Raw genomic sequence first — 21,336 nt, 5'->3', positions numbered from 1 at the left:
GTTTGATTTTACTTCAGTAAACTACGTATAAAAAAATGTTGAGTTACCTTTCATTTCATTTGCTGAAGTACAGTGCTGAAACTTGATTTCTAAGGATTTCAAGATGAGGAGGCTTGCTGCTCGAAGGATCACATGGTCTGGACCAGGGGCAGGCTCACATCCAGGCTGAATCACATCACCTCCAAAGTAGGAGCGTTTTCCATGGACAGACAATGTCCTCAACAAACCCAAATCCACACTTTGCAGAACTGCATTCGCTAAGGCCAGCATATCCCCATCTAAGTGTGGATCCGGTGGCACGAAGGCCGGGAGGGAGCCTCCACAGAGGTCTTCACCCACTTTCCAGAGAAGGCACTTTTTGATGAATATGATGCACTTTCTTTTAACAAAAGCTTGGACGGGCCAGGTAATCACCCGGAGCACACAAGAAGGCTTCAAAAACAAAAGCCTCTGGCAGGTGAAATGTAATTTCAGGTGGATTCTGGAAGCAATGAGAAGTTCAAGCAATTCCAGGAAACATGTTAAGCTGTTTATTGTTTTAGAAGCATCCTGGAGCTTTTCAAACTGCTGAGAAAAGAAGGAACTGTAAAATTCTTCTAGAACAGTGTCAAAAGGAGCCAGGAATTGCTTTAGAATTTCTGCAATTGCAAAACAGTAATTATAAGCAAAACAAAACCAAACAAAAAAACACAAAGCCATTTTAAAACAGAACTTTATGATTCCAATTTAATTTAGTATTATCACCTTAGAAGATGAAAAATGTGGATTTTCATTGTTGACTGCTAACATGAACAAGTGAAAGCATAGATTAACGCTTAATAACCACAGATAAATCCATTTTACAAAAAGCAATATCATCACACTATGCAAAAGATATACAAAGAAAAATTTAATTACTACATGGTAACTTTTTCTTTTAAAAAGGTCTCTATTCCAAAGAGCATAGTGGAAATTTCTTTAGTTCTACACACTTTAAGGTAGATCAGATGTTGTACATTTTTTTTTTTTTTTTTTGGCCTCCAGGGTTAGCACTAGGGTTGGGTGCCTGCACTACGAATCCACTGCTCCTGGAGGCTATTTTTTTCCTTTTGTTGCCCTTGTTATCATTGTTGTTGGATAGGACAGAGAGAAAAGGAGAGAGGAGGGGAAGACAGAGAGAGGGAGAGAAAGATAGACATCTGCAGACCTGCTTCACCACTTGTGAAGCAACCCCCCTGGAGGTGGGGAGCTGGGAGCTTGAACCAGGATTCTTAAGCTGGTCCTTGCGCTTTGCACCACCTGTGCTTAACCCACTGTGCTACCGCCTGGCCCCCTGTACAATACATTTTAATCTTCAATTTAACTATAGTGCTCCCTGGGATAAAAATAACAATGGTGGCTTACAGGAAGCATAATTCATACCTGCTTTTTGTGAGCTTGTATCTTTAAAGATTTCTTTTACTACAACTGTCAGAGTCCAGAGGCAGTGTGCTACTTTATCACTTCCAGAATATTCAGAAAGACTTTTGTGGCAAAAGGCAATCCAGGAATTACTTAATGTCATCTACAAGTGAGGAAAAGAAATCCAAAAAGCACTAGGTTACAATATTCTTTCACAGTATCTTCAATGATTTCTTACATTTCCTTTACAATTGCAATACAACTCTAAATTTGTTTACTCCTAACCTCTCTATACACTCCACCCCTCCCACCTCCGCCCGAAACATATTTGATAAAACCAGGAGGAACCCAGGGGTTGGGGGAGTTGGCTGAGTGGTAGAGGACGTGCTTTATTTATGTGGGGTCCTAGGTTCAGTTCCTGGTATCACCACTACCAGAAGGACATTGTCATTCAGAGAGGAAAAGGCACCGTAGGACCAGAGTTTCCTAGTGCCATGGAGTTCCCGTGTAGTACGAGGTCACACAATGGGTGAGCCATATGCCCTATCCAGTGAGCCATCTCTCAGACCCTACCTCTCTCTCTCTCATAAAAATAACTCACCTTGGAGGATGTCTACTTTGCCATGTGTGTGAGCACGTTGAGGAAAGCTTCAGGGCTGTGGTGTCTGTCTGTCTGTCTGTCAGTCAGACTGTCTCTCTTTCTGAAAAAGTTGGCCAGGAGTGGGGAAGACCCAGAAACAATGAAGAATAATAATAAAAGTTAGCAGTAGAGTGTAATCTTACATGTTAGATTCCCAATTTAACACTGAAAAAAATGCTAATATACATATATTTATTTATTTTCTTTTTTTTGACAAGAGACAGAGAGGCAGAGAGAAAGTGAGAGAGACCACAGCGCTGAAGGTTCCTTCAATGTGGTGGTAGCCAGGGCCACACACGGCACAGCTGTGCACTATCCAAGTAAACTATTTCGCCAGGTAGTAGAATGGTGTATTATTGTCATTTTGTTATTTATACTTTTTAAATAATTTTTAGTACCTTTTCTGTCTAGAAAAAAAAAAGATGTCACTTCAAGAATGAAATAATTAGGAGCTGGGTGGTAGTGCACCTGGTTAAGTGCACACATTATCATTTACAAGGACACAGGTTCAAGAGCTGGTCCCACCTGCAAGGGGGAAGCTTCATGAGTGCTGAAACACTGCTACATTGTGTCTCTTCTCTCTTCCTCCCCCACCCCTCTCAATTTCTCTGTCTCTATCCAAAATAAACAAATATGTAAAAAGACAATGTAATGATTAATTATAACAGAAAGAAGTCAACACTGAGGTTTGTTAGTTGTTTTTTATTATGCTGAGAACTTTTACTAGAATTTATTTAGATTAAATATCTGAAAATTCCCTGCATCAAAGAGAAGTTTCTATATTTTTCTTTGAAGAGAGCTTGTGGCCTATCTATCTATTCCTGTGAGGCATTGAAGAAAGTCATCAACTCTGAGACTGGAAACTCGCCCTTTAGGTTACGACTCTCACTTGCAATAACTCAAAACATATGCAACACTCCAATCCTTTATATGAGTCACTGTATTATTCTTTTATGAATTTATACTCTTCATTAGTGTGCAAAAACACTTTATTGGTCCAAATATTTGAAAGGTAAAATTAAATGCCAAAGAGCAATTATTAAAAAAAAAAAAATCTTGTAAGTGAAATAACATAATTCCATTACTTGTCTTAACTTTTATTTTTTAAATATTTTATTTATTTATTTATTTATTTATTTATTTATTTATTTATTTATTTATACTAGAGCACTGCTCAACTCTGGCTTATGGTGGTGCTGGGGATTGAACCTAGAACCTTTGGTGCCTCAAGCATGAAAGACTCTTTGCATAACCACTGTGCTGTATCCCTAGCCCTTGTCTTACCTTTTCTTTCAACTGGAAATACAGAAGTAGTGCAAGGCACTTTGCGGCCATGTGAGATAACAATTTATCTGAGTCTTGAAACATACAGATCTATAAAGAAATTAAAAAAAAAAATTACCCATGGTTGCTTTTAAAACTTTCACTGAAAGACTTAGATCTTAAATACTACTACTACTAATAATAATGCTAATAATAATGCTAATAATAATGCTAATGCTAATAATAATAATGTGAATGGTTTACCAGCTTCAAATCAACTTCAGATGATTTTAAAAGAATTAGAATCATATGTCTGTATTGCTCCTTTGCCGGGGACTCGGTTTCCAAGGATAATATTCTGGTTATCATCACCCTCATGACTGTTAATTGAAGGAGTGTCAGTTCCCGGGCACTGCTCATTTGAGTGCTTCTCTTCAAACACACATTGACGGCGGGTAGCTGAGGTGTGTCCTGGGCACCCTGGAGATCTGAGCACTCTGAAGAGGCAGCTTCAGAGCAATCCTGCTCTGCAAGTGTGGGGTTCAGATGAGAGATGTAATCATGGCTGTCCCTGTCAAGTGGGGCTCCAAAAAGGACCTTCTTGTATAATTGTTCCAAAGCTTCAAAGACAGCTTTCATTTTGATTTCCGAAATTATAAGGTTGACAACTCTCAAACTGTAAATATTAATTTTAGAAATGTGATGAATGTCTGAGATGTTTCTTCAGTCAAGCCTAAAACAGGAAACATAATTTTAAAGCTTTAAGTATCACACACACATGTATTTAGAGAGAAAAGGCATCTGTTTTTGCTTAATCATCTAGTTTCTCAAGAAGGGAATGCTGATTGCTTAATTTCTAAAATGAGAGAATGATAATAAGAACATGACTTTAAGACTATAAGAATGAAACCTCTCTCCTTCCTTCTTTCCTTCCTTTCTTTCCATGGTTCTTTCATCAGAGCGCTGCTCAGCTCTGGCTTATTGAAATGCTCATTTTCTTTGTAGATTTAAAGCCACAGAGTTGATTTAACTTTTGGCAAAGTGGCAACTTCGCTTTTCCTTTCACATTTTCCAGCGGGTTATGAGGGTTCTCCAACCTGGGCACTGTTAACACTTGGGACTGGAAGAAAGCAGCATTCCTGGCCTCTACCCACTAGGTGCCAGTAGCATTCCTCTGTAGTGTAGAGCCAGTCAGGCAGGGTGAGAGCCCCGAGGCGGCCAAATCCACTAACCTTCCCCTTCTATTTATGGATGAAAACCTAGAGCAGGTGGGTCAAGCTATTGTTATTGCTGATTAATTTCCAACTTAAAATTATATGCTAACAGAGACTTTGGTCACCACCTAAAATATCAAATAATAATAATAATAAAAGCCATCCCAAGAAAAAGACCAGAGGTTTTAAGCAAGAGCAGGTCAGAGCAAATCATGCTTATAGATGGATGCAAATGAAGATCTTTTTTGAGTTGCCTCAAACTCCTCTGGTGGCGGCGATCAGCAAGAGCGGAGGAAGAGAAAGGCCATTTATGGTCCTTTAACAGACGAGAATAAGGACAACTGAGTGACAGGTGAAGATTAGAGGGAGCGAGAAGTTACTATCAAGCAAGCAAGGCAAGAAAGAATGTAAGACTTTGGCATTCTCCGAAAAGATGACAGAATATCCTTTCAATGGGATACTGAAGCCTAAGGGGATTATTTGATCCTGTAGAGTTAAGTTCTTTCATTGTCTTGGGCTATTTTACACCTCTGTGAATCACAGTATTTGGAATAATCGTTGCCTGTAAACACGTGATAGTTAGAAACCTGTGACAGAGAGGCAACCCTCAGCGGCCCTGGGAAAAGCCGGTTTTGCTTCCTTTTATAAACTCAATTCAACATTCAACTCCAAATAAACTCACTTTTCCTTTTCCTTTTTCTTTAAACAGGTTATGCCTGGTTCTCACATTAACGAATGAGTTAAATAAAAGTGTTGACATGGGCCATGATTTTCCCCACTCTTTTAGATGTATTCTCTAGGACTGGCAAAATAGCTCACTTGGCTAGTGTGCTACCTTGACAAATGTTCGGTCCCCACTGCATTAAAGGCAACTTTGGTGCTGTGGTTTCTCTAACTCTACCTCTTTGTCTCTATCTGGAAAAAAAAAAAGTCACTCTGGAGTGATAAAACCCTGGAGATGATGGGGGAAAACGTATTCCTTCATAAAATCTACATGTTTTCCTTATCTACCGTGACTCATTTATGAACTTCTTTTTAAAAGTTTACTTTCTTAATTTTTTAAAAAAGATTTACTTATCTCATGTGAGATTACTGAGAGACCAGAGATTTGCATTTCCTGCCCATCTAGATTTTGAGACTTGAGACTATGTATCATGTGTGCTTCTCCCATCTCTTTGAATGAAAGAGTGGCCCAGAACAATGAAACTGGAAATGCACAAGGTCCAGGCTCTGTCAAAACAGAATAAAGTTACAAATGAAATGTTTAGTGGCTTCCCTTTGTATCCTATTTTCATACCAGGATTCACAAACGTAACCAAATTTCAGTAACTATTCCATCTGATGAACTTCTCCTAAGCTCAGAGGGGAATGATGGTTAAGAAACATCATACCAGGAGTCAGGCAATAGCACAGCAGGTTAAGTGCACGTGGCACAAAGTGCAAGGACTGGCGCAAGGGTTGTGGTTCGAGCCCCTGGCTCCCTTGCTTCACAAGCGGTGAAGCAGGTCTGCAGGTGTCTGTCTTTCTCTCCCCCTCTGTCTTCCCCTCCTCTCTCCATTTCTCTCTGTCCTATCCAACAGCGACGACATCAATAACAACAACAATAACTACAACAATAAAACAAGGGCAACAAAAGGGAATAAATAAAATAAATACTAAAAAAAGAAGCATCATACATGGCAGATGGCACATACCAAAAGGGAGGACCAAGGTTCGAGGCCCGGCCACTTCGTGGGAGCACCTGCAGCAAGGAAGTTTCATGAGTGGTGATGCAGCGCTGTGCTTTCTCTCCTTCTATCCTGTCTTTCCCTGTCTATCTTTCTGCCCCTCACCATCAGAGTGGTGAGGTCCTGCAGGCACTCAGCCCCAGTGGTAATTCCCTGTTCCAAGTAAGAGCTAGTCAGGAAGGACCAGCTGAATCCAGACTTGCAGAGTGAACTCACCTGTACCTATCCTCACCAGCTCCTACATTTCTTAAAAGCCCAAGTGCTCTTCTCTGAGAGTTGCCATTACTGGACTTTCTTCTACTGCAAACGCCTGGCTAAACCACCCATCTCCTTAGGTCTCTGCTGTGACTCATATCACACATTGGAAGTCAGCTCCTGCCTTCTACTTCCAATGTCTAATCCCGTAACAAATGATTTCTTTTCTGTTATAAATAACATTTCCTCCCAATAAAACCAGTGATGTTAAAAAATAGAACAATTGAGGCTTTAATTATTATCATATGCTTGACTCTATTATTATAACCTTCAGTAACAAATTCAGTGATTTTTATTTCACTGCTATAGCAATACAGTACTTCTGGTAATATTTTTGTAAATTCTTAAGTCCTTAAGTGTTGTTACAAATGAGAATACAACTGCTGGGCTGGGGAGACAGCACAATGGTTACACAAAATGCCTTTCATGCCTGAGGCACCAGAGGATCCAGGTTCAATTCCCAGCTCTGGTAAAAACAAAAAAAAAAAAAAAAAAAGGAAAGGAAGGGAAAGGAAAGGAAAGGAAAGAAAGAAAGAAAGAAAGAAAGAAAGAAAGAAAGAAAGAAAGAAAGAAAGAAAGAAAAGGCAAAGCACAAGGACCAGCATAAGGATCCTGGTTCGAGCCCCGGCTCCCCACCTGCAGGGGAGTCGCTTCACAGGCGGTGAAGCAGGTCTGCAGGTGTCTGTCTTTCTCTCCCCTTCTCTGTCTTCCCCTCCTCTCTCCATTTCTCTCTGTCCTATCCAACAACAATGACATCAATAACAACAACAATAATAACTACAATAATAAAACAACAAGGGCAGCAAAAGGGAATAAAGAAAGAAAGAAAAGTAAAGAAACAGAAACACAAACAAAAACTGAAAAACAGCTGCCGTCAGCCAGCCATTTCTTGATCTCCAAAAGGGGGAGAATTTCAAATGGCTCAACTGTTTCTGGGTGGAAAATTAAGATGACTGCCAGTAAACAGACAAGATCCACAAACCAGCATTTTAGGGGGAGGAAGCCAGCTATTTTCTATCACTGTGGGATCCAGGTTCTTTGATTAGAAGGGTTGTGAGAGATCAGAATGGTAAGCCTTAAGTCACACTGATTCTAGGCCAGTGAGATAGCTCACTTGGGAGGAAGCCTGCTCTGGCCATGCCTGCAAGCCGGTTTTGAGTGGTGTGACCTCTCTCTCTCTCTCTCTCTCTCTCTCCAGGTTAGCCTGAAGCAGTGAAGTCCCAGTGACCACACACAAGGCTCTTAACAAGTGAGTAAAGCCAGTGATGCTCGTGACTCAGCATCCATCTTTCCTGGCTACAATACCTTAAAATATTAACCCCACATAGGAACACGTTTCTCTGAGTGCCCCACTGAGAAAGGAGAAGTGTAGTTCCTATTAGTTTTTAAAAATAATTTATTGTCTCAGTGGAAAGGCATCCTGACAAAGCAAACCAGGGGCTTTTTTTTTTTTTTTTTTTAACCAAGGACACTTTGGTTCGGAAGTGGCTGCTCCAAGGTTAGTATGTCTTCATACTGCATGTCTGTGCTGGTCCTGAGGACGGTGGCCCGGTTTGACACCAATCTTTGAAGAGACGCTGCCAAAACAAAGTATCTGGGGGGAGGTTCTCAGGTTACAAGGAGGCTCTGAAGCCAGGTAAACCACTGCTAGGTAAAGGATTGAAGAGATCTGTCTCTCTGGGAATGGAAGTGAATACTGGGAGAGGTTTAGTTAGGACACATAACCAAGCAGAGCTTCTTGGGAGTTTTTTTCTGAAAATGCCCATTGGTAGAGAAGAGTCAGCTTCCGCACCCGAAGCTGGTGGGATATCCACTACCCACAGAATCTGTTTCTCTTTTGACTGCGAAAGTACTAGGACCAAGTTGAATTCTGCATTCTATCCCGAACCAAGTCATATTATGTCCTGCAAACAAGAGGTATCCCCCCTCTTTGTCACATAAAATCGATGCTTTATATATAAACTGCTCAAGTTTTTGACTATCTACTATGTCCTAGAGACTTTTGAGTGAATTAAATTAAAATGAATTAGCATTACAGTGAGGTGAGTACTTAATTGTTACAGGCATTTTGCACACACAGAGAGAAGTTCCAGAGCTAGTTAAAAGATAGGCAGGATTTCAATCCACAAAGTCTAACTTCAGAGCATACACATTCCTCAGATGTTGTCTGGTTCTCTCAAAACTCTCCGGACAATGGCTGATAGAGAACAGCTAATAAAGTTCCTAAGTGCAAACAGTAAAGAATCACCTTTAACATTTTCTACAGCTAATCTCACAGTACCATAAAAGAAAACACTAGACCCTCAAGCATCATTTTCACCTGACAGAAAACTGAAAATCAAGGTGGATTACTACACTTCTCTAGACAAGTCAAAATTAAAAAACAAATAACACTCAGCAACCAATGGGTGACATATTCAACAGGATACCCATTTGATCAAATTTTTAAATTAAATTATTTTAGAAGCTACACCATTCCTGAGGAGAAAAAAGGTCCAAATTCCCCATCAGTCATACCCTGATTTTTTTTACCGACAGTGTGAAGATAGTATGTGTATCATCTCATTTAAAATAATTTCAACTTTCACAACAATTAAAACTCAGGATGGATCATATGCTTTTAGAGAAACAAAAACATAGGAGAAAATATTTGGCAGCTTAAGGCTAGGCCATGAGTTCTTAGGTTTGACACCCTAACACTCAAATCCATAAAAATAAAAGCTGGTAATCCATGAGGCCTTGACAAAATCTGGAATTTTTGCTGTCAGAAAAAGCCTACTAAGAGGGTGGAAAGATCGGGGATATATTTACTAACCATACAGCTGACAAATAACTAGTGTCTAGAACCATCAAAACAAATTCACTGAGAAACATGGACAGACACTGAGGACTTGAAGATAAGAAATAAGTTTGTGAGATGGTCCACCACACTGGCCACAAGGAAAAATCAGAGTAACTACTACTGTGTGCTTAACTGAAGTGAAGAAAAGTACTGACATCAAATCCTAAACAAAGGGAGAAAGTGGGGCAGCTCTTACACTGCAGGTGGGGATGTGTAATGGTAGTCAGTCTGGAAGACGGCCTGGAAGTCTCTTACATGCTCCCACCATAGGAGCTAGCAGCTGGACTCCTCGGCCTCCATCCAAGTGAGCTGAAAATTTATGCCCACAACCAAGAAATAAAAAAACTCTGAACCTGGATGTTTATTACAGCTTGGTTCATACTTGCCATAACTGAAAAGCAACCAAGAAGTTCTGCAGGAGATGGATGTTATCAACTATGGCACACCCAGAAAATGGGATACTAGTTAACAATCAAAGAAATGAGCTCTAGCTGGGACACAGACAAGGTCACTACAAGAGGTGGAAATAGGCAACTTCCCATTGAAGAATCCTCAGGGTAGAATAAACAAATAACCTAAGCCTTCCTTTGTCCTAAAAGTAGGAACTTTTCCTGACTCCTTTCTGCTTCCCCTGAAAGTAGGAAATAAATCTCTATGTGAAAGACACTTCTTGCACAGAGATGGAGAGACATTCTTATCACCAGAGACAGGGAAGCTATGTAAACAAGCTCTGCTCGCTGCATTACTTGTTGCAAACATGTGAAGATTTTCAAGAATTTCTTTGTTCCTGTCTGTTCTTCACAGATTTATTGCTTCTTTATCTAAACATTAAATACACAGGCTGTTTGAGGCATGCATTCATTTCTGTATCTTATGGAACTCCTTTGTGAGCATAGAATTAAACTTACTTTTCTTTTGACAATCTCTTCTCCTGGGCCCCCATAAGAACCCAGGGAGGTGAGGGCCCTTGAACATTCTTCCCCCTACTCCTTCAAGCCATGAAAAGACAAGGGATAACTTTAACTTGGTTCTTATGAGTTCAATGATATGATATTCTGGAAAAAGCAAAACTAGGAGACAAGGGTTGCTTGGGGTTATGGGTAAGGATTGATATGGGTATGTGGAACAGACTGCATTCAGGGCAGAGAACCCAGTCTGTCTATAATGAACATGTCAGTACACAACTGTCCGAGCCCATAGAATGGATAAGACCAAGAGGGAATTCTAATGTGAACTGTGGGCTTGGGGTGAGGACTGTAGATTCATCAATCACAACAAATGCCCCAGGCTGATGAGGGGAGTTTCTTATGGGAAGAGGCCAAGTGTGGGGCTAGGTGGATTATATGGGAAATCTCCATGCCTTCTCAGTTTTCCCTCGGTCCTAAAACTGCCCTCAAAAATAGTCTTTGCACAGAACAAAACTATTCAGGTAGCAACTGTTGTAGGGCCCAGTAATGACACACCTAAGGATGTATCCTCACTTAGCCACATGAAAACATTAGACATAAAAGTTTGAGATGGGTTCATTCATAAGAAACCCAACTGAAGACAACTCAGATGCCCTTTGATGGGTGAAGGGCTAAAAGGGGGCACCTCCTTGGCCTGGAATTACAGCTAGCAAATAGAAGGAAGTAACTACTGATATATGCAATGACTGGGGTGGTTCTGAAGAGAATTATGTTGAGAGGGGAAAAGCTAGTCTCAAAAGGCTGTCTTTCTTGAAAAGACACAGAGAGGCGAAGATCAAGTTAGAGATTACAAATGGCTCAGTTGGCCCCTTTCCACTTGCTGGGAAGGGTTATAAAGGCTCCAAGGTCTAACAGGACCCTTGTAGAATGAAACTGGCACAGGGCACAGTAAGGTGTGATCTGAGTGCACAGGGCTAAGTGGGCCAGACAGGAGATCTGATTAGGATCAGTGGGTTGTATTGAAGTCACTACTTACTATAATTACTGGACTGAACTGGATCCTGCTGAAGTCAGCAAAGCAGTGAGACTGTGCCATCGTTGAAAGAATCTGGTTAAAGGGTATGCACACGGGGGAGGCCGGAGTTGTGGAGGAAGGTGGCTCACCCAGTACAGTGCAAACATCACCATGTATCAAACCCCCAGCTGCTACCTGCAGGGAGGAAGCTTCAAGAGTGGTGGAGCAGTGCTGCAGGTGTCTCTCCTTTTCCCTTCTCACTATCAGAAAAGGAAGAAGAAAAAAAAAAAGGCTGTCAAAAGTGGTGGCACCAAGCCCTAGTGATAACACTGGTAGCAAAATAAGGGAGTGAGGGGAGAATACATGCAGGATCTCCCTCTATTATTTCTTTTGAAAATTTCTTTTTATTGGATAGAAACAGAGTGAAGGGGATCAGGCGGTGGTGCACCAGGTTAAGCACACATCATACAAAGCTCGAGGACAAGAATCCTGGTTCGAGCCCTCGGCTCCCCACCTGGGGTCACTTCTTAAGTGGTGAAGTGACCAGGTCTGCAGGTATCTACCTTTCTCTCTCCCTCTCTATCTCCCCCATCTCTCTTAATTTTTGTCCTATCCAATAAAATGGAAAAAAAAAAAAAAGGGAGTCGGGCTGTAGCGCAGCAGGTTAAGCGCAGGTGGCGCAAAGCACAAGGACCGGCATAAGGATCCCGGTTCGAACCCCGGCTCCCCACCTGCAGGGGAGTCGCTTCACAGGCGGTGAAGCAGGTCTGCAGGTGTCTATCTTTCTCTCCTCCTCTCTGTCTTCCCCTCCTCTCTCCATTTCTCTCTGTCCTATCCAACAACGACGACAACAATAATAACTACAACAATAAAACAACAAGGGCAACAAAAGGGAATAAATAAATAAAATAAAATATTTAAAAAAAAAGTCAGCCTGGAAGCAACAGAATTTCACATGTGCAAGGCACCAGTGCCACCAAATACAACAGTTATAGTAATTATTATTTTTCAACCACATACAGAGAACCTGTGAGTTTAAATTGAGAATACAGAGAAATAAATGACAGTCACAGTATTATAACGTGAACAAGGGCTCTACAGGAAAAGACACGCTGATAGTTAAGGAGGGACTAGAAGCCTCCAATATTGGGATTCAGCCAAAAGCAACAACAGGTTTAAATCTTTTTTAAATTTTTTATTAGTGATTTAAAAAACTGTAAGATAATAGGGGTATAATTCCACACCTTTCCCACCACCAGAAAGTGGTGTTCTGTGTTCTTACTCCCTTCATTTGAAACTGCATTAGTTCTCCCAAGATCACAGATAGGAGTTGACTATTATTTCTATAACTATTCATCTATATTTATATATATTTGCCCATTTCCCTCCCCCATGGTCCTTCCTTCTCTTCATTTTTTTAAAAATTTTATTAGAGACTTATATTGATTTACAAAATTACATGTCAACAGTGGTCTATTTCCATGCCATTCCTACCACTAGAGTTCTGAATCCCCAATTCCTCCGCTACAAGCCACTGCAGTTCTCCTAAGGTTGCAGATGTGGGCCAACCAGCATCTCTGCATCTATCTATATTTGAACATAATTGCCCCTTTCTTTCCCAGGTCCAGTCCTCTCTTCCCCTCCACGCTGCTCATGACACCATTACTACATCCAAATGTCTCTCCCCTTTTCCTCTTCTCTCTCCTGGTGCTTTCTTCTTCTAGCGTTTGCCCTTCTTCCGTAGCCAGTCAACAGCGTCAGGTTGAGCCTGATATAAAGTTTCGAGACCTCCTTTGAATCTGGAGAGGTGGCAGTCGTTGACTATGTGGGTCATAGTCTGTCTGTAGCCGCAGGGGCAGTTCGGGTCGTCTCTGGCTCCCCAGCGATGGAACATAGCGGCGCACCGGCCATGGCCTGTTCGATAGCAATTGAGGAGGGCCCAATCATAACGTGCTAGGTCAAAGCCGGGTTGACGCTTGCAGGGGTCTGTGATGAGGTGTTTGTTCTTTACCTCAGCTGACTGCCAGCTCTGTTTCCAAGAGTCTGGAACAGAGAAGTTCAGTGTAGGCGTAGGGGACCAGATTGGGTGACGAGACGTCAAGCGTTGGACAGGGTGGGCGAAGATATCCGCATAGATTGGCAGGTCCGGTCGAGCGTAGACGTGGGAAATGAACTTAGATGATGCCGCATCCCGACGAATATCTGGCGGGGCGATGTTGCTAAGAACTGGCAGCCATGGAACCGGGGTGGAACGGATGGTTCCAGAAATTATCCTCATGGAGGAATATAATTTGGAATCGACCAAGTGGACATGGGGGCTACTGAACCATACTGGGGCACAGTATTCTGCAGTGGAATAGCATAATGCCAGAGATGATGATCGTAGTGTGGAAGCGCTCGTGCCCCATGAGGAGCTGCATCTCCTGGTGCTGATGGAGCTGGAGTTCAGAGCCCTCTTATCCTCTTCCTCCTATTACTTCTTCCCCACTGGGAGTATGGATCAAGGTTGTTTTGGGGGTCAAGAAGGTAGGAGTTCTGGATTCTGTAATTGCTTCTCTGCTGGACATGGGCATTGGCAGGTCAATCCATAGCCCCAGCCCAACAGGTTCAAATCTGATCAAAGTCCAAGAGGCCGTTTGACCTGCACTGCTCCACTCTGGAGGAAGCTGGGATTCTGAAGGGGGTGCGTGGGGAAGGGGCCACACCAAAACACAGGCTGTCTTCCAGGACTCTACTTCCCTACCTACTCTACTTCCCTACCTCAACTGAGAGGGCATTTCCTGGTCAGCTAGATGGGTCTGGTTAGACGCTATGAAAAGTTGGGGTGTAAGGTGGGAAAGAAGCCCCAGGCAGTGCTATCATGGTTGAGGTGGCTGGAGAGTGAAGAAGGCACAGGAAAAGAACCAGGAAGACAGAGAGACAGAGGCACAGGCCATCTCTGCCCACTGTCAGGCTCATGGAAGTTTCTAAAATGACATTTCAAGAGCTCCTCTCTCCCCTAGTGAAAGGGAGTGTGGGGGAAGGAACAGCTTTCAGTTTCACTATGCACCTGTCTCGGGTCCCAATAAAAGATGGGGGCTGGAGAAAGGGTGGTATTTTTTCAAGAAAAAGTCTGGCATGGCCTACTCCTGTCTCTCTCTCTCTCTCTCTCTCTCTCTCCCTTTTTTTTTTTTTTAAAGATTTTATTTATTTTATTAATGAGAACGACAGAAGGATAAAGAGAAAGAGCCAGACATCACTCTGGTACATGGGTTGCTGGGGATTGAACTCAGGACCTCATGCTTGAGAGTCTAGTTCCTTAGCCACTGTGCCACCTCCCAGACCACTACTACTCCTGTCTCTTATCTCAGGCTATATATATATATATATATATCAGGCAATTCCTATCCTCTGGGAGGACTCTGTCCCTGGCCTCCTTCCTTCAGACAAGGGCGCTTGTGGTTCAGCTGCTTCGAAATCTGTCGAATGGTCTGTCAGGACTAAATCCAGGAGTTCCCCAGTTCCCCACACACCTGTCCAGGCAAGGGGCCTGGCTATTTTTATTTCCAACAAGTTTCCATGCCACTGCTGAAACACTGAGAGAACACACACCTGCCTCACGTGTGGAAAGTGCTTATTCAACTCATGGAGCTAGAACTTTGGTGAGAGGCCAAGAAGTGTTTTGGAGCCTGAAGGAGAAGTCTAACAACCCAGAGACTGGGTAAAAGACTTCAGCGTGGGTGGGGGTTGATAGCACAATGGTTATGCAAAGAGACTCTCAAGCCTGAGGCTCCATGGTCCCAGGTTCAATCCCCCCCACACCTCATAAGCCAGAACAGTGTTTTGGTAAAATAAAATAAAAGACCAATACTTAACAAGCAGTTTTCTGCCTATCTGGGATACTGGGGCCAGGGATCTGAAGCCCAATAACTCCTTCACATCAGGGCCACCAAAGGGCAAGTAACCCTCTATGGCCCTGTTCTGAGGGGCAACAGTGATGATGCCCAGCTCACAGGGTGCTGGGAGAGTTATCTTAAATGGGACTGCTCCTTGTGTTAATGCCCAGTTGGTGCTATTAACCATGGCCACAATGGCAGAAATGAAACCTGTTTGCACAGGCTTTACTTTGTGCTTATAATTCTGGTGTGATTTTTAAAAAATGGGGTGGGGGAGAATGTTCAGCTCCTGGAACATGATGGTGGAGGAGGGCCTAGGTGAGGGGTTAATGTTATGTGGACAACTGAGAAATGTTACACATGTACCAGCTTCTGTATTCTACTGTCAACTGTAAACTAGTAATCCCCCCAATAAAGGGGGGCTAAAGAATGAACACAGCTTATTCTGAGGGGAAAAAAAAGACACTACCCCCACCCACATTTTTTTTAATGTTTTAATTTATTTTCCCTTTTGTTTCCCTTGTTCTCTTTTTATTGTTGTTGTAGTTATTAGTGTTGTTGTTATTGATGTCATTGTTGGATAGGACAGAGAGAAATGGAGAGAGGAGGGGAAGACAGAGAGAGGGAGAGAAAGATAGACACCTGTGGACCTGCTTCACCACCTGTGAAGCAACTCCCCTGCAGGCGGGGAGCCGGGGTCTTGAACCCGGATCCTTACGCTGGTCCTTACGCTGGTCCTTGAGTTTTGTACCACATGCTCTTAACCCGCTGTGCTATCGCTGGACTCCCTCACACGTACTTTTAAAGATGGTTAAGCCGGGCACAAATGCAGTAGCCTGGCCACCAGATTCTTGATATGGAATGTTGTGGGGAATGAGACCACTGGACCATGCAACCAGGGGCGTCTTCCTTCACCTTTCAGTGGTCCGGATATAGAGACCAGTAATGTGTGGGTTGTACAGACTCAGGCAGAGTTTCTCCTGGTTTTAGACTGCTGCTAAGTAGTCTTGTTCTCAGAAGCCTGGAATAAACAAGGGGTTGGGTGCATATGACATCAACCCAGTCAAGAGAAAGTGCCCAGATGTATCTTTCTCAGAGGGGTCTCCTAAGCTACATACCCCCCAAAGGCAAGTACTTTTTCTGTTACATACTACAGACTGAGGCTGGACATCACAATACTAGGTTCTGAGGAAACCTCAGAAAAAAAACTTTAATATATCCTTGAGCAGCAGTTCTCAAAAAACTTCAGCTACAGAATGCCCAGAAGGCATTTTAGAAACCGCCGAGATTCTGATTCAGTGGGTCTGAGAGGGCCCACTGAGGAGAGTCACACCAGAGACTATATTCTGATCAGTACTTGCAGACCCATAATGGGTTCTTGGGTGATGTCAGTTCATAACACTGACGAGGAAGAAAAAGAGCCTGGTGATGCAGAAAGCACTATCATTTGAGGATCTTGAAGGTTCTGTCACTCTTCACTGGAAACCAAAGTCTCCATAACCCACTGAAGACATTACCTGTGGACTTACTGTACTGTACTCTCTTTTACTGATCAAACACTGGAATCTGAGCTGACTGGGTTTGTCTTATAGTGTGCTCATGCTTGGCATTTTTTAAAATGGAAAGTCCCCATGTGTCATTATCAGAATCTAAATAGCTTCTCTAGTCGCTCAGGTATGGCTGTGTTATTTCAGAATGAAGAGTGTCTTTCCTCCTTCCCCTCTACCATTCTCTGCCCCTTTCCCTACTCCTCCAAACACCAAGCAAGAACAAAACAAAACAAAAAAATAAACTCAAACAACTCCACAAAACCGACCACTCCCAGCGGGGTAGTTAGCGTAGGGAGTGACTGTAAATGTAATACCAGCACAACTTCTTGGATTCTGAATACTGGACACACAGGGCAGGTTTGGTTTGCAGTTGATAAAATAAGGCCACCCCCCCACCCCAGCCCTCAGCAAAGTAGTACACCCCACAGAGATTTGCGAAGATTTGCAAAAAGCGCATGGTCTGCGATGACGAGGTCATTAAGCCGATATCCCTTCAGTACTGACAAGTCTCCTTCCCTCTAGAAAGTGCTTCTATCCACCTGCCTTTTCTACCTTCCTTCCTTTCTGTTTTTTCCTTTTCTTTCTTCCCTTCCCTTCCTCTCCCCTTTTCTCCTCCCCCCCCCCACTCCCTTCCTTCTTTTCTTTCTATAAAACTTATCCCAGCAAGGAGTGGTCCTCCTCACATGCTCTGTCTCTCTCGTAGCACCACCTGCATCACAGCTGCTGTTCACACCACCTGAGCAGGGATTTGTAGGTGCCTGTCGGGCTAGGGGCTCTGACTCTCCATTCACCGGACTCTGAGCTAGCTGCACAGTAGGAACTTGTGAGTATTCATTAAACATGCACGTGGCTGAAGATGCCGTTTCCGCCCAGCTCTCAATTTCCTTTGATTTCATTCCTCTTGAGTAGATTAGCAGGGTGTATTCTAAAACCAGTTCCAAGCTTTACTTGATCTGTAAACAATTTTAATGTGGTGTTATTCTTAACTTCTGAAATTTAAGTCACAGGGAAGATTTCAAATCAAAGAACGTGCATCTTTCCCACTGGGATTGTGGGGATCTAAAGTAGAGTTTGCTTGCTTTCTCCCCCCACCCTGTTCCATTCCCCTTTCCTGTCAGATGTGGAGGATTTAAGTGAGGTCACATGCAGGTGATGGAGGTGGAGCGGGGCAGCTGAGTCCTGGTGGCCCTTTTAATGAAGGCCAACTTTGACATCTCAAGATTGGTGCCCAGTGTCACCCAGTGCAGAACCTTCTTATTTTCTCCATGCAGGGTACTGGGCACCTTCAGAATGAGGACATGGGCTTCTGGGGCATTGGTTTGTAACCTTGGCACACAGTGAACTCACTGGGACACAGAGGACAATGTTTAAACCTTGGACATGCTCAATCAGACTTAATACACTGGGATGCAGGCATTTTCCCGAATTAAAAGACATTTTTCTAGTCGATTCTGGTTGAATGAGACACAACATTCGAATCCAACATCATAATTACTCATCCTAAATGACTTCATTTGGATGTTGTAAAATTAGCACTTTTGTGAATTCAATTACTGAAAGGAACAGGAAATAAAATACAACTAGTGCAATCTAATCAATGCTAACTTACGTTGTTTTTCAGCAGTTTAAACTGCTTTTAGGTCAACAAAACGTTAAAATGTACAAATTATGAAGGGCCAAAGAAAAAGCTTACCAGGGAGGGTGCTTGCCACCATGCATAGGACCCAGGTATAAATCCCAGCACCACAGGCAAGTGCCACAGAACCAGGGAAAGTGTCCCTCCCTCTTCTCTCTGCCTCCCTACCTGAATAAACAAACAAACAAAAAAGTGACCTGTTATGCTGAAATCACCCAGGCCTGAGGCCCCAGTTAAAAAAAAAAAAGTTGATAGCACAAATTCAATAAAGCAACTTTATAGAATTATAGTAGCATTTTTTTTTCTGAGTGTAGTAGTAATTTAATGTTTCCCACTTATGATGTATCTCTCAAATGCTGTAAGGAATTCAAGTGAAAAACAGATGGGTCAGGGGCTGGGGAAATAGCATAATGGTTCTACAAAAGACTTTCATGCCTGAGGCTACTAGGTCCCAGGTTCAATCCCCAGCACCATCATTAAGCCAGAACTGAACAGTGCTCTGATAAAAAATAAATAGGGAGTCGGGCGGTATCGCAGTGGGTTAAGCACACTTGGCACAAAGTGTAAGGAATGGCAATAAGGATCCTGGTTTGAGCCCCCGGCTCCCCACCTGAAGGGGAGTCACTTCACAATTGGTGAAACAGGTCTGTAGGTGTCTATCCTTCTCTCTCCCTCTGTCATCTCCTCCTCTCTCCATTTCTCTGTCCTATCCAAAAATGACAATATCAATAACAACAATAATAACTACAACAATAAAACAACAAGGGCAACAAAAGGGAATAAATAAATGTTTTAAAACTTATTTTAACAAAATAAATACACACATGCAACAACAACAACAAAAAACTAGAGAAATGAGAATTCAGAGACCTCAATTGCTAATTTCTTCATTAAGAAACTTGCTATGCAACTGGTACCACCTTGGCATGTTTCACTTCAGACTGTGTCCAGTGACATCAGACATGGAACGGGAATGTCAACCCTCCAGCTTCATTACTCTGGTGAGACCTTACCTATCTCATAGGACTCCTAAATTCCATTTTGGGTGGTGCACTTCCTAACAAAGCCTCAGAAACTAGATATAGACCAGGGCCCATGAGATAGGACATATGTACACATATATCTATATGTTAGGGGAAAAATATATACCTTAAAGCAAAAGTGCACAATAGCTTGCAGTGAGTCAATAAATGCAGCAAGCAAGTAGTAAGACCTAAAAAAGACATCATAAAGTACCGAATCAAATAGTTTCTACTTAGACCTAGATACCCTCCTCACCTACTTCCTATTACACTTCCCTCAATCACTCTAAAGGTAACCTTATCAGACAAACTAAAGGCTGCAAAAGCTGAATAAGGGCAAGAGACTGGCATAACTTAATGATGCCTCTTTAGTCACTATCAGGCCACCTCATCATCTGGGACCCTAGTCAGGGAGTTCTAGGATTCCCACACAGACATGATGGGCCTAGATCTAACAGATCCCTCTTACCACTGTCACTGGTCATCTTCAACAGGAACAAGATAACGGACCCCTTTGTGGGCCTCTATAGGACTTTGCCCTCAATGTGGATCAACGAAGGAAGGGAATGTTCCACTCTCCAAAGGGAGGCTGGGCAACATATTCTACCTCTCAAGGAAGATGGATCCTGAAAGTAGTGCAGCCTGGAATGTACCTAGCCTTGACCACAGAATGTGAGCTCAGACCTACAGGGATCCAGAGGCTACACAGGCTCTGTTGCTGAATATAAGCCCCAGATCAAATTGATGAGGTTTACAGTTAACAATATTTATATACTTTTCCCATATTTAGGAGCTACTTTCTTTCCTGATCCAGCTTTCTAGTCCTATCCTCAACTCTGACACCATCTCCCCAGATAATACCTTAGGCCAACCTGTATGTTAAATGTGGGGCTTAGGCAGAAACTAGTAAAATCACGGGCACTTTGGAATATACCTAAAATAGACCTATTAGCTTTTTTCCCAAATGGAGACCCCAAAGCTCATCTGCTATATTCGTCCTTTTAAGTTCCCGATTATTTAACAATTTGCTCTGCTTTATATCTTAATGCTTTTCAGCCACCAAGTTGCAGATGCTACCATGATGCCAACTGGACTTCCCTGGACAGATGACCTCGCCAATGTGTCCCGGAATCCCACCTCTCCAGAATCCTGCCCCACTAGGAAAAGAGAGAGGCTGGAGGTATGGATCAACCTGCCAATGCCCATGTTCAGTAGAGAAGCAATTACAGAAGCCAGACCTTCCACTTTCTGCTTCCCATAACGATCCTGGGTCCATGCTCCCAGAGGGATAAAGAATAGGAAAGCTTCCTTTAAAAAAAATTAATGAGAGGGATAGAAGGAGAGAGAAAGAACCAGATTGTCACTCTGGTACATGTGCTGCTGGAGACCAAACTCAGGATCTCATGCTTGAGAGTCCAACACCCCATCCACTGTGCCACCTCCTGGGCCACAAGACTAGGAAAGCTTACAGTGGAGGGGACTGGATGTGGAGCTCTGGTGATGGGAATTGTCTGGAGCTGTACCCCTATTATATTATGGCCTTGTCAATATTTCTACTTCATAAATTAAAAATTAAAAAAAGGAAAGAAACTTGCTGACTTTCATGTCTAGGTTGAGCCAGTATTTAAAATACACCCTCTCTGAAGTGTATGGGTGCTGAGGCTCCTGGGAGGCTAGACATGTTCTGTCACATTCATATATATATATATATTTGCCTCCAGGATTATTGCTGGGGCTCAGTGCCTGTACCATGAATCCACTGCTCCTGGAGGCCATTCTCCCCCCCTTTTGTTGCCCTTATTGTTATAGCCTTGTTGTGGTTATTATTGTTGTTGTTGATGTCGTCATTGTTGGCTAGGACAGAGAGAAATGGAGAGAGGAAGGGAATACAGGGAGCGGGGAAGAAAGATAGACACCTGCAGAACTGCTTCACCACCCGTGAAGCAACTCCCCTGCAGGTGGGGAGTCAGGGGCTCCAACCGGGATCCTTATGCCGGTCCTTGTGCTTT

The 21,336-nt window shown here is 42.8% G+C and overlaps 1 protein-coding gene across 3 annotated transcripts in view; it reads right to left on the bottom strand.

The window, feature by feature from the left end:
• LINS1 (lines homolog 1) overlaps positions 1–21,336 on the bottom strand; it is a 30,658-nt gene that overhangs the window by 5,666 nt on the left and 3,656 nt on the right. For 2 of the 3 annotated variants that reach the window (XM_007529154.3, XM_060179306.1), the window contains exons 2-5: positions 3,548–4,016; positions 3,305–3,394; positions 1,402–1,543; positions 48–638 (exon numbers count right to left, since the gene is read on the bottom strand). In XM_007529154.3, coding sequence (XP_007529216.1) covers positions 48–638; positions 1,402–1,543; positions 3,305–3,394; positions 3,548–3,922 — 1,198 coding nt within the window. In that variant the 5' untranslated portion in view covers positions 3,923–4,016. Of the gene's footprint in view, positions 1–47; positions 639–1,401; positions 1,544–3,304; positions 3,395–3,547; positions 4,017–11,265; positions 11,505–21,336 lie in introns of all 3 variants that reach the window. The other variant, XM_060179305.1, reaches the window with a different exon arrangement.

The sequence above is a fragment of the Erinaceus europaeus genome, chromosome 20 (genome assembly GCF_950295315.1).
Source record: "Erinaceus europaeus chromosome 20, mEriEur2.1, whole genome shotgun sequence".
Classification (NCBI taxonomy): domain Eukaryota; kingdom Metazoa; phylum Chordata; class Mammalia; order Eulipotyphla; family Erinaceidae; genus Erinaceus; species Erinaceus europaeus.
This window is presented reverse-complemented; position numbering and strand designations above follow the sequence as displayed.